Source organism: Haliotis asinina, chromosome 11 (genome assembly GCF_037392515.1).
Source record: "Haliotis asinina isolate JCU_RB_2024 chromosome 11, JCU_Hal_asi_v2, whole genome shotgun sequence".
NCBI classification, from domain to species: Eukaryota; Metazoa; Mollusca; class Gastropoda; order Lepetellida; family Haliotidae; genus Haliotis; species Haliotis asinina.
Genome location: NC_090290.1, coordinates 31,949,263 through 31,963,908, shown reverse-complemented (window position 1 = coordinate 31,963,908; position 14,646 = coordinate 31,949,263). Strand labels below are relative to the sequence as shown.

Genomic DNA, 14,646 nt, shown 5'->3' with positions numbered 1-14,646 from the left:
GACTGTAAGTGAACCTTCATGCTACCTTTCTCAACAATCGTAGCAACAATTTTGTTGTCTGTAAACCACTTAATGCTTTGGTGTGACAGACTAGTCACAAAACTTTGCAAAACCATAAGCACTCCTTTCAGCTCCCGCCACGTCGAGCTACACAATGCCTCATCCCCTGACCACTGTCCATGTGAAGGGACATTATCCAGGTCCACGCAGTAGCCACCGAATCCAGTATCACTGGCATCTGAATATATAAGTCTCTTCGCTACTGTTCTCTGCACTAGATATCTGGAACAATGCTTATTTATGCAGACTGACCAAAACTTCAAGTGTTTGATGTTCGAATCTGACAACTCAATAGCGCTCTGCCATGACGGGGCTGCAACCACGTCTATACTCACAGAACTTGTCATCGGATGAGAAATTGGACCCATCACAAGTTTCATAGATATATTCTGACCACCAACAGAAGCTATGTATTTCAACGGGAAACGCATATGCTTAGACTGCAATAACACTGTACTGTCCTTCAAAACCTTATCCCTTTTTTCTGTCTGGAACACTCATGGTCATGGATACTGTATCAATCCTAAAGCCTAACCACTCAGAAGCACCTGACATTTGAGCTTCGTCCTGAGTAGAACCTGAAAGAATACCATCATCTAAGAAAGTTACTATTCTGTACCCCTCATACCTCCATTTCTTAAAGCATCTACTTGTAACCTCTGATAGAAGTTCTCAGCTCGGAGTACATTTGTTCCACATGTACTCGGAGTAATCGAATACTGGTAAAGCAATATTAACGTGACGTTTAGGACAATCAGTAAAAGTGTTTATACATAACCTGATTATATTTATTGTACAAAGTGTGGTAGATGTTTACACAATGCAGAATTAACAAGACATGTGTAAACCAGGAATCTAATGATGTGGAAATAACGTGATTGAGATTACGTTATATAAACAATATAAACAGATCTTTCTCACTTCTTCATCACACCAATTCCAAATACCACCCCAAGTAGTGAGGTAAATTTTCATTGTAGATAATCTGATTTAAGCATTCTGTACTATCCTGTTAGAATTGTGTTTATGCCCGACATGGCAGCATGTTTGAGGATGTATTGGTAGTAAGAGAGAACACAACGTTCAACATTACACAAAGTCAGGTCTAAGAATTATATCTGACGGGAAAATGTGTTCTCCTCTACCATATAATTAAGATACGCCTAAAATAGATTTGTTTGCGTTTTCCAGACTCAAGAGGGTGACGTGATGTCGCACAATTCAAGCAGTATCGCCTGTGGGAACGATTCAGCGCCTGAACTGATGAACACTGCAGGATCTCATCATGTCCAATCCAAGGGAAATAACTCCAACGAAGCGCCTCTCCCTTTCGCAGCTGGTATCGCAAATGATTACATGGCTCGCGTATACATCTACTGGCATTACCTAGGAGGGGTAGTCTGCAACATTTTTTCTTTTGTCGGAATTGGGGGAAATACCATAACAATGATGGTTCTGTCAAGTCCTGAGATGAAAAGCTCCACAAGTATCTTTCTGATAGTTCTGGCAATGTTTGACAGTTGTGTGCTAATCAATATGCTTATTGCTAACACAAGGTGGCTGTTGTTTTATTCACCATACAGTTCTGTATATTTCCATTACTTCATGCAGCCTGCACTCCCTATAATGTACGGCGTAACAAACATCTCCCACACAGGGTCCACGTATACCGTTGTTGCCGTCACCGTGGAACGTTACATAGCCGTGTGCCACCCTCTCAAAGCAGCATCATTTTGCACCATCTCCAGAGCTATAAAGACGTGCGTTGCCATCTTCATTGTCTGTCTCATATACAGTTTTCCACGCTATTTTGAAATGTACCTCAAATGGGACTGGGTGCCCGAGTTCAACCAAACCATGTTGGTAGTGGACTATTCTGATATGGCGTACTCCTATTGGTACTTGACAGTCTACCTAGTCTACATCAACGTCATTGTCAAATTTATCATCCCTGGTGTCCTCCTTGTCGTCCTAAACACGATCATGGTCCGCAAGCTCTACCGCACAAAGCCCAACCTTCAGAAACAGGAGCGGAAAGGAAATGAAAAGGAGCGTTTCACAGCAATGGTTCTTGCAGTGGTGGTTGTCTTCCTGGTGTCACTGGCGGCAGCCTGTCTGGAGCTCATCATGTATGAAGTCGACTCGGCAATGGTCTTGGAAGAGTGTTCGGAGATCTGTGGTTACATAAGTGGAATCGGACAACTGGCAGTTGTCATCAACTCTTCAATCAATTTTCTTCTCTTCTGTTTTTTTGGACAGAAGTTTCGAGGGGTGTTAACTAAAAAATGTTTGTTCTGCTGCAGACGGTAACTGCATTTGGCAATGCTAGGTGATCTAGACAAGAGCAATGATTATATTAAACTAAAATTAGATAAGGCGAAATCAATGTCCATTCTATCTTCCTATCTATGCACATAGACTGAAAAATGAAAAACTATATCCAGTACGCATAAATTGTTAAACGGGGTACAGTTTTGTTCATTTGAACCATTAGTGTACGGAATAAAGGTGATTTATTTGTTTTTATATTCCACTGGTCATGCATGCGTATATAATTGCGTTAATGGACTCATTTTGATACGATAAGGTATCCATGCTCTCTTCATCATTCGTATATTTCGCCTCATGAGTACATAATTAGAGGATTATCAGTGGTCTCGTGGATCGTCCTATCGAGTATTTCTTATGGCATTCACATGTCATTCATCTGAACCTCTCCAACAAATGGCAAGAAATAAAGTATGCTTGCGCTTCACGTGTGATGTTGTATAAAAGACTTCTGAAACGTATTGTACAAGGGTCCAGCTGGGTGCGAATGCTGTAAAATGGACCCGGCGTGTAACTCCATCTCACAGTAATATGTTTAAGCCGTTCAACATACACATTGACCAGTGACAGTGACACTCAGGTTTGATTTCGCACAACAACTTCCAGTAGCCCTTGCTTCAACAGCATCCGTCGAGTCCTAGTTACAGCTACATGTAGCTAGTCCCCGTTACAATGACTTTAATGTGGTTTTGTCACGTTGACATCAAGTTCCCCTGGCTACAATGCCCTTCATGTGATTCATGTTACCATAACATCCAGTGCTCATGGGTACAATGTCATTCATGTGGGTTTTGTCACAATATCGTTTTCGTTTATGTGAGTAATGGCACGCAGTTAGTGCTTGTTATGATGACAGCAAAGCAGACTTTGATAACATGCTGTTGGTGCTTCATGCGAAGACACACAGCTATAGTTTGTTACGATTTCGCTCAGTTAGGGCTAGTTAAAATGTCATTCGGTTAATAATTGGTACGGTCTCACCAAGATAGTTTTTGTTACGACCTCACTAAGATAGTTCTTGCTATGATCTCACCCTGTAGATGCTTGTCACGATGTCATTCAGCAAGTTGTGTTAGTTCTTCTTACTAGTTCTTGTTATGACCTCACTCGTTGCCGTGTCATTGAGCTAGTCCTTGTTATAATTTGATTCAACTAGTTATTGTTACGATATCACTAACCTTGTTTATGTTATGATATCATTCAGCTTCTTCTAGTTACGATATCATTCAACTAATTCTTGTTCAGTTGCAATATCATTCAGTTGCAATATAATCCAGCAGCATAGCGATGAATGTGGATTCCCCAGTGCAGTCTAGCAGTACCTTGGCTGTTGTTTCTTGGGTAATCTAGAAGAACCTCTATTCTGTCACGTAATCTAGCAGTATGTCAATGGGTATGATTTCTATAATCTAATCTTGGGGTATATCGGTGGATATGCATTCTGTATCAATCAGTCAGTCTCTCAGAACTTACATCAGTGCATATGTATTCAGTAATGTAATCTAGCTGTACATTAGTGCATATGTATTCAGGAATGTAATCTAGCTGTACATCAGTGCATATGTATTTTGTAATGTAATGTAGCTGCACATCAGTGCCTATGTATTCAGTAATGTAATGTAGCTGTACATCAGTGCATATGTATTCAGTAATGTAATCTACGTGTACATCAGTGCATATGCATTCAGTAATGTAATCTAGCTGTACATCAGTGGAGATGTATACAGTAATGTAATCTACATGTACATCAATGCATATGCATTCAGTAATGTAATCTAGCTGTACATCAGTGGAGATGTATTCAGTAATGTAATCTAGCATTACATCAGTGCATATGTATTTTGTAATGTAATCTAGCTGTACATTAGTGCATATGTATTCAGGAATTTAATCTACGTGTACATCAGTGCATATGTATTCAGGAATGTAATCTAGCTGTACATTAGTGCATATGTATTCATTAATGTAATCTAGCTGTACATTAGTGCATATGTATTCAGTAATGTAATCTAGCTGTACATTAGTGCATATGTATTCAGTAATGTAATCTACGTGTACATCAGTGCATATGTATTCAGTAATGTAATCTAGCTGTACATTAGTGCATATGTATTCAGTAATGTAATCTAGCTGTACATTAGTGCATATGTATTTTGTAATGTAATCTATGTGAACATCAGTGCATATGTATTCAGTAATGTAATGTAGCTGCACATCAGTGCATATGTATTCAGTAATGTAATCTACGTGTACATCAGTGCATATGTATTCAGTAATGTAATCTAGCAGTACTTCAGTATACTATCCAGAAGTCTATCAGCGTATGTGTATTTTGTTCGGTCTTTAGCGGTATATCGATGGATGTTGATTCCCTCAGTTATTTCAACAGTATATCGGAGCATGTGCATTTAAATGTAATCTGGAACATACACGGTATGAGCTGAATCGATACGCTAAGATCAAACAATGGTTGATGGAGGACAGTACGTTGTAGAGTCCTTATGGTCAGGTACATTATTAATATTGATGATATATTGTGATCTCTCGTCTCATAGCTAATGGTGAACGTGTACTACAATCGGAAGTGGGCATCGTACAAGCCTAGAACATTAATAATTTAATAATGGTTCCAGAGCACAGCGATTAGTCGTTATCATTGCTGTTTCTACGCCACTGGAGGGAGAGGTACAAATGGTTCAATGTATCGCAACGGATGGCCTCATACAGTGACGTAATACTCCGCGGGAATTGCAATCAACAACACATTTAATCCTCATTGCAAACATTATACAAATTACCCTGATGAAAAGGTGGGAGATTCCCGTGTTGTCGCCCCTCACCAGACCGGTTGCTGACTGCCCAAAGGAAAGAGGTAAGGAAGAGTGTTACATTTACAATACCCATGTTACTTACAGCAAGGCAAGAAATACAGAGTAGCTTTTCTTTATTCCAAATCGGACATACACCTATATTTCGGAGTAACGGTTTGGTGTCACCAATGTGATGTTATTTCAGTCGTTATGGAACCGGCGGTAACTAACTAATATATATTGACGGAAACATGTTGATATAAGATTTCATAAGAGACAATTTAATTGAAAACTTATAAAACAACCTTATATAACACATAGCAAAGCACTCTGCATGAAATAGTGATGTCACCTATCGCACTTTGCGCACAATGAAGTTAGACCAGCTTTTCACACCTCAAGCTCGCACATCTGATATTGAAAATTGAAGAAAATTTGATTATTCACAACGGATGTTGTAGATAACACGTTAATTGAGACGCAGATTGCGCGTATGCGTGCCACGGTTTACGAAACTTCTCAGCTCGTTAGTATGCTTTGGGTTTCCACTAATATGAAGTGGCCAAACATTTGGGTGTCCATTGAAACATGATATCAACATAATGTTTTCAACATAATGGGAACACGAGAGTTTTCCCGCATGATGCCACGTCAGTAAGACAACAACATTCGGCAAACCCATTTCAGGCCTACCAAAGAAAGTTTTCCCACTGTGCAGAAAATGCAGAAGAGCCCACATTAATCGTGGAAATAGCAACATAAAGACATAATGACTACTTCGCTTCTGAAACAGTAAGAACGAGTGTCGTCTAAGAGTCGTCGTTTTCAAGCCTACATCAACACACAACACTGAATTTCTGAACCGACTTTTAAAACATGTGTTCAAAGGCACGTCACGATTCCTAGCCATATCGATATCATCATGTCAGCAGTTAAGCAATGAATCTTGCGGATAACACTACCGATATTATATAGCACAATGCATAATGCACAGTTACTATATTCAAGTAGTATTTCACGTCGTATTTCAAACTAACATACGACTGCACGGGGGATATGTTCATCTTCGTTGTGAGCCTAGCTCAAAGTTGAGAGCTACGATTGCCTTCGGGATACCTATCTGTGAGTCAATCGCTCATCGTTCGTCATTCTAAAACAGTGTTAGAATTGCTACAATTTTTCTAAGGCTTTTCTAAATTTCAAAATATATTCCATGATCTTATACTTGTGCATCATAAATCCAGTTAAGTTACATCATTGATAGAACCTGCAGAATTATTGATAGAACCTGCAGAATTATTCTCAACAGTACGGTATTCACAGCCAAGGTATACCGTGTGCTCGAACGAAGTGGATTGTTCTATGTACCATCAGGCAGACAAGCCCTTTGAGGAACAGAATAGTGTTATATCCCAGTATGGACAGGAAGGTCACTTATGTCCTTGTCATGAAGGACACTTCGATAAATCTAAATCATAAACTGCACAAGTCAAGCTGTCACTACACGATTATGACGTCAAGATCAATGACGAATACTTCTGGCCTGAACACATTGTGTGTCGGTAGTATGTCCCGAGGCATCGTCAATATGATTAGAAACAGCAACAATACAGAGAAAACACGCGCTAACAAAATGGATCTGACCATACTAACTTCTGTCTATGAAGGTTGCGCTAAGTGTGTTGACCTGTTGCACCAAACCCACAAAATGAACATTGTTTTACCGTACTATCTCGACGTCATTGCTATACAAGAACACTTCTTGAAAACGAGCAATATTCAATGTCTTAAAGATCTGAAATACTATATACTTCAGTCCTACATATGTGATGATGTAGCTACATATGCAAGAGGTTCCGGTGGTCTTGCTCTACTGCAGAACACTCGCTCTTAATGGAATGCACAGTGTGTACGTTCGTCTGCCAACAGCTGCATTGTTGTTAAGTTAGCTCACACATGTTCAACCGACATGTATGTGATTGCATGTCGCCGTCCATCCACCAGTGCCCTTTACTCTACGTATATCTTGACGATCTTTGTGACTTATATGATGAGTTGCGTGTTCAGGGCGAGACAATTATCTTTAGTGATCTACGTGAGCGTTCTACATCAACACGTGACAAACTTCTGTCTCATTTTGTTAGTACTCGTGACTTAGCGAATGTTATTCAATGTACCAGTCCACATACTTCAGAAGCAAGGATAACATGTGCAAATCTCTCTTTGACTACATCCTGATTCCGTCAGGATTACTTAATAAAATCACATCAAGTAAAGCGTTATTGACTAATTATGATACGTCTGACCAGTTACCATGCGTAACTACCATGCAAAACAATGATAAAATAAAGGCAAAGGTTAAAGAAGCTCATTTTATTAAATGGGACAAAGCTTCCAGTACTGGGATCTCTTCATACAAGAACTGTCTTAATAACCTGCTAGACAATGCAGAGATTTCATACACGGGATGCTATTGAATCATTTAGTTCAGAGTGATAAGCGAATGTGTGATCAAAGACAGTAGTCAGTCGTTACCAGTTGGTAGTTTTAAAGCGCATTAAAAACCATTCTGTAAGCAGTATGGAATGCATAAAAAAGACTTTAACATGTGCGTTGCTAGGAGGCGATGGCTGTGCGAGGATAAGCCGAGGGACTAGCGAGACAGTCAATGCGGACCTATACTATGAATCTGTAAAATGACCTGGAAAATACCTCTGAGACCGATGTGAGTACGTTTTCTATGTCCATGCTACGGAGGCACAAAATCAGAGTTGATAGACTTCCGTATGATAACTCAAGCGCAAACATCTCCCACTGACATCTCTCAGCTCTGGGATAGGTACGTTGACCGTGAAAATTACAAGTTAGCCTCTGGCAATGGATCTAGTTCATGTGTTGATAATGTGCTATGTGTAGACATGTCCTTTCACGAAATGACGAAAAATATGTACAAAAACTGAGCAGAAACAAACCGCCTGGCCCTGACAAAATTGATAATGAATATATGATGTTATTGTTATTGACTGCTTTTCTTAGACTTCAGTACACACCCACTCCGTATAGACACAGGAGATTATACGCATCTACAAAGGTGAAAAAGATAAATCAGACCCTGTCAATTATAGAGGCATTATGCTTACATCTTGTTTAAGTAAACGTTTTGAGAAAATTCTCTTAGAAAGACCAGAAAGGTGGACTTCACAAAATACAAACAGCTTTCCCGATGTGCTGCAAGTCGCTGTTACCCATATTAAATGTGCGCAATACTACCTTAATAGGGGTTCATGTATCTACACAGGATTCCTAGACAACGAGAAGGACTTTGACCAAAATATGGCAATCGGGTCTCTATGTTAAACGTGGTCTCTGTTAGGCCACTGCCACACTTCCATGTATGCATGCGTTCAGCAGGAGGGTGGGCAGACCGATACTTATGCTGTTAGACAAGGCCTCGGTCAGGGTAGAGTTATCTCAGTTTGGCTATTTCTTGTGTATATATAATGACCTCATAACTGAGCTCCGGCGGGTAGACACTGGAACATGTATATATAACGTTAGATTGCCATGCTTAATACTTGATGAAGACACCAGACTTATTAGTTACAGTCGTGAAAGTCTAAAACTGGCTTTTAGACACAGTTGCTTATTTCCTGCCCAAATGACGATTAATCTAATTGCAACATTGTGGTGTTTTATCAAAAGAAGCAACTGACGCATATGAATGCCGATGCATTGGACATCATGACACTTCCCTGTCGGATAGTACGCACTTGTTCTTCTCCAAAGTAATCTTTCTTTTGAAATATGCATTGAGGACAGCCGTAGTGTTCTGTTAATTCCCTCATCTCTGTTGGTCTAAACAATAGAAATGTACATCAGTATACAAGCGTTAAGATACGGAAAAGAATGATATTAACATCGAGTTTTTATGGCTGTAAATTACTACCCACTCTCCATGGTGAAGATCTTCAATTAACTGAAAGCACTCGGATCTACTCTGCCAGAATTTACAAGGTTTGATAAACACTCTAATACTGTGCCACTATTGTCAATCTGAGACTGTGGAGCTTAGTTGTCTATATCGATAAATGCAGACTACAGCTCCTCTGTAACATGTCACGTGTCCCAAGCTGTAGAACATTCTTTGTGTGTCAGTGTCAGTCTATTATTCTCATACCAAGAACTTAGACAGTTTGTGTGGAGTGTTGCCATCAGCTAAGAATATATCCTACTTGATCATGTATTTCACTGTATCTGTTCAGGAGATGTCTCGGCAAAAATACGTGGAGAAAGATTGCAGTAAATGTAATAAGTAACTACGAGGAAGAAGCGTGGAAATATACACTATCATGTAGAGGTGACCTGTCTCGATATTCTGGAATCCATACAGCACTTTCACCTCGTGTGTTATACAGCATGATATTGTTATATCCAGAATTGAGAGAAGAATTGCAGTATGTCATAAGGATTGAATCCAGAAGCAAATGTCAACGAGTGTGGAAACTGTCATACCTTTGCTAATGATTACTGTTACCATGTTTTCTTAAACTGTGATATCTACTTTCGGAGAAAGATGTGTTTTCCTCTCAACTCTATTCGATAATGTTGAAGTTGAAATGTCTGTCAAAGTAGAGGTGATGAAATAGCATTACATGATGATACTGTTTATTGGGGCCAATAACAATGATATTGATGAAATGCCATGGCATTTTGCTATTATAGAATTCTCAAAGTAAACTAAAAGATATCCTCAATCACTTGTGGTAATAATATCATATGTACATATAAAATGTGTGTGTCTGTGTGTGTGTGTGTGTGTTAGTGTGTGTGTGTGTGTCTATGTTCGTGGAGTGTTCTGTTACTTATTTACGAAGTTACATAATCATGATGTTTTGAGGATCTTCGGACCTTACCTGGGGGAAATAAAGACATTCATTCATTCATTCATTCATTCATTCATTCATTCATTTGACGCTCAGATCTAGTCACTGCTGACCACAGCAGAACGATTAACAATGGAAATCAACACGAACTTAACATTTCTGCAGCATTTACGATCGGCTGTTAATTAATTTTCTCTTAGTTTGTTTCAACAAACTTGAGCAGTACGACCGGTATGTTTTAGGGGCAACGACTTGCCTCCAGATTCCAACAGGAGGTCTGACGGTCATTTCTGCTTTGCCTCGGAACCTTTCTGTTTGTTTTTGAAGGTATGTCGCTAAATGGTCGCCCTGTCATTTGGTTAAACTTAAAACCTGTGCTGCTATACTTCAACAATGAAAGCATCTTACTTCAATCTAAAATACTGAATCTAGAATTTACCGTCAGGTTGCTGTATGTTAATTTTGTATGGTTAGGATATATATAATATAAATATCTATAATATATATGGTTACGAGTATTTAAGAATCCCCGTATCAGTCTCATTGGCCCTCATTAGAGAAGCAGTAAAATATGTCTGTTAGAATTAGAAGTACTATTTGGTGAGGACGATACATAGAAAAAGGGGATAATAGAATTTCGGTGGACTTTGGACATACATTTTACCAAATAGATCGTTTGATTATCGTTTCAAAGAAACTTATTGAAATGATTTAGGCTATGCTCACTTCCCCAAATTAGCTATTAATAAATGGGTATTATATGGTATGTCTGTAGCTCTATGGTCCATCCAGTCCACATGAATGTCCAAAGCGCTCTGAATTTTTTGTCTGGAATGCCACCGGCCCTTCTACACCATTGTTTCACCCAATACTGACTTGTGGGCTGACAACCGATTACCTGGTGTTTACAGAATGAATTGAACTGAATTGGTATCACATCAAACCAATAATGACGAATGACAGTATAGGCATAATGGTCGAAATGGTACATACAGTGGTAAACATGTGACAGAACGCACATCGGTACCGAGTGGTCAATGTTCCTGATGTGGAGACCCGCTCTGTCACACACATTAAGAAGTCGGACTGCGGTTCTTCATCGTCGACTTAGTCGTAGGCGTGGCGACAGCCTTGGCGAGCCGCACAATCCGCCCACTTCTGTCGATGATCTGGATTCCTTTGTCAAGATTTTTTCACCCAATACTGACTTGTGAGCTGACAATTGATTACTTGGTGTTTACAAAATGAATCATATCAAACCAGTAATGAAGAATGACAGCAGATGTGAGGGATAATATGGGTACGATAGGACATTAAGTCAAATATGTGAAATATTCAGTTGTATTCCTTAGAATGGTAATTTCTGGAAGTGACGATTCTTGCAGCCAAGTACAGCCAAGGTGGTAAGTGGTCTATGACGATGTCTCACACATTTCCGTATCGTGTCTCAGATGTATGTGTTTAAGAGAAAGTGTCGGGTCATCAGTGACTTTGGCCCGCTATGCGTGTTGTGATGTTTGAGGTGAACACTAAATATTTGTTAACTTTGACGGTTAGTGCGGGAGGTGAAAACGTGCGTTGTCCTTAAAGACAAATTATCTCCCTTCCTACATGCCTTGCACTCGGGACCATACTGTATAGTTGGAATATAGTAATGCCATTCCACACAACCTGTTACAAGGTCTAAATGGTGACGGTCCGGATTATAATATTGGCCTTCAGTAATCAATACATGTGGTAACAGGAGACTAACGACACCGGGTGGTAAGGCTCGCTGACTTGGTTGACACATGTCATCGGTTACAAATTGCCAAGATCGATGCTGTTGCTGTTGATCACTGGATTGTCTGGTCCAGACTCATTTATTTAAAGGTAGCTGGAATATTGTTGAGTGCGGCGTAAACTAAACTCACACACTCACTCACTGTTACAGTGCCTCAGGGTTATATTTGATTGGTGTTCATTACGAGGTCACCAGATGCTTATCAAGGAACTGAGACTCATTTGAAACACTTTAGATGTTGTGCTGGGACAATATAAAGGGTTGTAAAGACACACAATGTAGACGTCTTATAAGCAGTGCATGTAGACGTGTTTTAATGATCAGGCGTGTAGTAAGGCATGTTTTTCGTGTAAGGTTGCAAAGCTTTATATATAGACAGTATTGAGGTCTTGCTCAGCCTTTTCAGCAACAGTCATGTGTAAGCTTGTCACGTTGTATCGAATCAATATATATTCTGAAACCTTTCACTTCTTTTCTACATCTGCATCGTTTTTCAGAACCTGTCTAATCAATCGCAGTTCTACGGACAAAACGACTCACTGAGACGTGTAAAGTAAATTGCCGATACATTGCTCTTTGTGATCCAGATATAGGGCACTTACCGAGGTCGGGATATCGACACATCGAACACTGACTAAAAGACCAAGAACAAAATACTTGAAAAAGCAAATCAGCACGAACAATAACATTCCTCCATCATTTTATCCTTCAATTAAAATGATGCGCTGGCTATCGAGCACCCAAGCTTTTATGATATGACCGCCATCTGTACAGTCAGTTGTTACACCTTGTTGTCTAACCTGGTCATGTGGGTAAGGCTTTCCTAGACTGGGAAGCCACGAGTGTTCACATTCTAACAGAAACCATGTTAATCATAACTGTATGACAGGGTGCAAACTGAGTTAATCATAACTATATGACAGGGTGCAAACTGAGTTAATCATAACTGTATGACAGGGTGCAAACTGAGTTAATCATAACTGTATGACAGGGTGCAAACTGAGTTAATCATAACTGTATGACAGGGTGCAAACTGTGTTAATCATAACTGTATGACAGGGTGCAAACTGAGTTAATCATAACTGTATGACAGGGTGCAAACTGAGTTAATTATAACTGTATGACAGGGTGCAAACTGAGTTGTGATCATCCATGTAGAATAATCGACCGTTTTATTCAAGTGTCAAAAGCATTAATGGCTCCCTGGGTCTAAATTTGTGTGTGGTACAACCAAACTATAAAATGTGTTTTGTTTGTTTCATGCACATGGTGTTTGTCGACAACGCCTATCGTTGTTTTAATTCTTGGTACTTGTTGAACAGTATAATTGGTAGTCATGCTTGTGCAGTCAACATGGCGTGTGTTTAATCATTAAACATGAACTGTCATACGTACATGTAAGTGCAATATATCACCCTGTACATCAACCCACATGGGAACAAGTAAATAGTGTTCCCTGTCCATACCAGAATGCCGTTGACACCAGAGGAGACGTGAAGTATGAAAAAACTTGTAATCTAATTGTGTATTTGTCATAACTAAAGTTGAATCTTTGAAGGGCATTTTGAAGTGGGAAGCATAGAAAAAACAGATTTATGGATGTCAACTTTATTGTGGGTAACACGTTGTTTCGGAGCGTATGCTTGCTAATTCATTAAGATCTGGCTTTTCTTAAAACTGAAGTTGTGGAAATGATCATGAAAACTGTCATTTCCAACATTTTTATAGCATGCAAGTTCATGTAAGAAATTGAATAACCCACCTGTAAGCAACATAATCAAAGTCTTCGAGTGAGATTCACTCAATCTCTTGTACACAGGCCATGTTTCGTTTTCTGAGTGAACACATTCCACATTTTGTAGAAGTCATGATTCCTTAAAACACTGTTGTCTCAACATCAAACATAAAGGGATTTCCACCTCGACCCGAAGTTACGGGACTACCCCTTATGGACATGAGTCTTATGAGTGGTCATTACATTACCCGTGTATACATCACGTTGACACACTGATTATATGTGTTTCAGATACAGATATGAAGTGTGTCTTCATTTTGAGCTTACTCTCCCTCCTCAAGGTGAGTATCAGTATGCGATCAGTATGCAGCTTTGGTCACATAGCAGGTACTAGTGTTGGTAAACTCCACAATTCTATGCAACGTATACACTACAATGCCGTTCTTTGTATGTTCAGATTTCCAAGGTTCGTTTATTAGGTGTTTCTGTAAATTATGTGATCACACTGGCACCACAGGAAAATGAAATAAATGGGATGAATAAGCTCTGCGTGTTTTCTTCCTAATAACATCTTTCCGTATAGAAGACAGAAAAAGTAGAAGCAATAAAACGAGTCAAGTATGTTAACCTAAAAAAACGGAAACATCTATGGTTGTGTCTCTCTGGAAATAGTACGAAGTCCAAAGACATTCATCTAATTCTCCCCACCGTTCTAAATCTACGATCTCACATGCCGACCACTCTTGGCACTTAACATGTGGATCTACTTCATACAGTATGCAACTTTATTTAAACGCAAACACTCACATCGGTTTTCAAATTCATCTTTTACGTCTGCACATTCATTTTGTCACTTGCGAAACACAACATAAATGTTCGTATGGAATACTAGTTCATAATATCAACTAAAGTTTGTGTGTCGTACAAATACAATGCAAAATTTCGTTGAATGTACTTCAGATCCAAGGGGGTGAGGTGGTGTCGCAAAGTACAACATCAAATACACTGGTCATCTCAGAAAAAGGCACAACTGAAGCAGACACTACA

At 39.4% G+C, this 14,646-nt stretch overlaps 1 protein-coding gene across 1 annotated transcript; it reads left to right on the top strand.

The window, feature by feature from the left end:
- Positions 1 to 1,269: 1,269 nt before the first annotated feature.
- On the top strand, positions 1,270 to 2,370 carry LOC137255367 (FMRFamide receptor-like). Its single transcript, XM_067792809.1, has one exon. It carries the CDS (start codon positions 1,270 to 1,272, stop codon positions 2,368 to 2,370), a length of 1,101 nt encoding a protein of 366 aa, XP_067648910.1.
- Positions 2,371 to 14,646: the final 12,276 nt, after the last annotated feature.

Coding starts and splice junctions, on each gene's coding strand:
- LOC137255367 (XM_067792809.1), top strand. CDS start 1,270: ATGTCGCACAATTCAAGCAGTATCGCCTGTGGGAACGATTCAGCGCCT.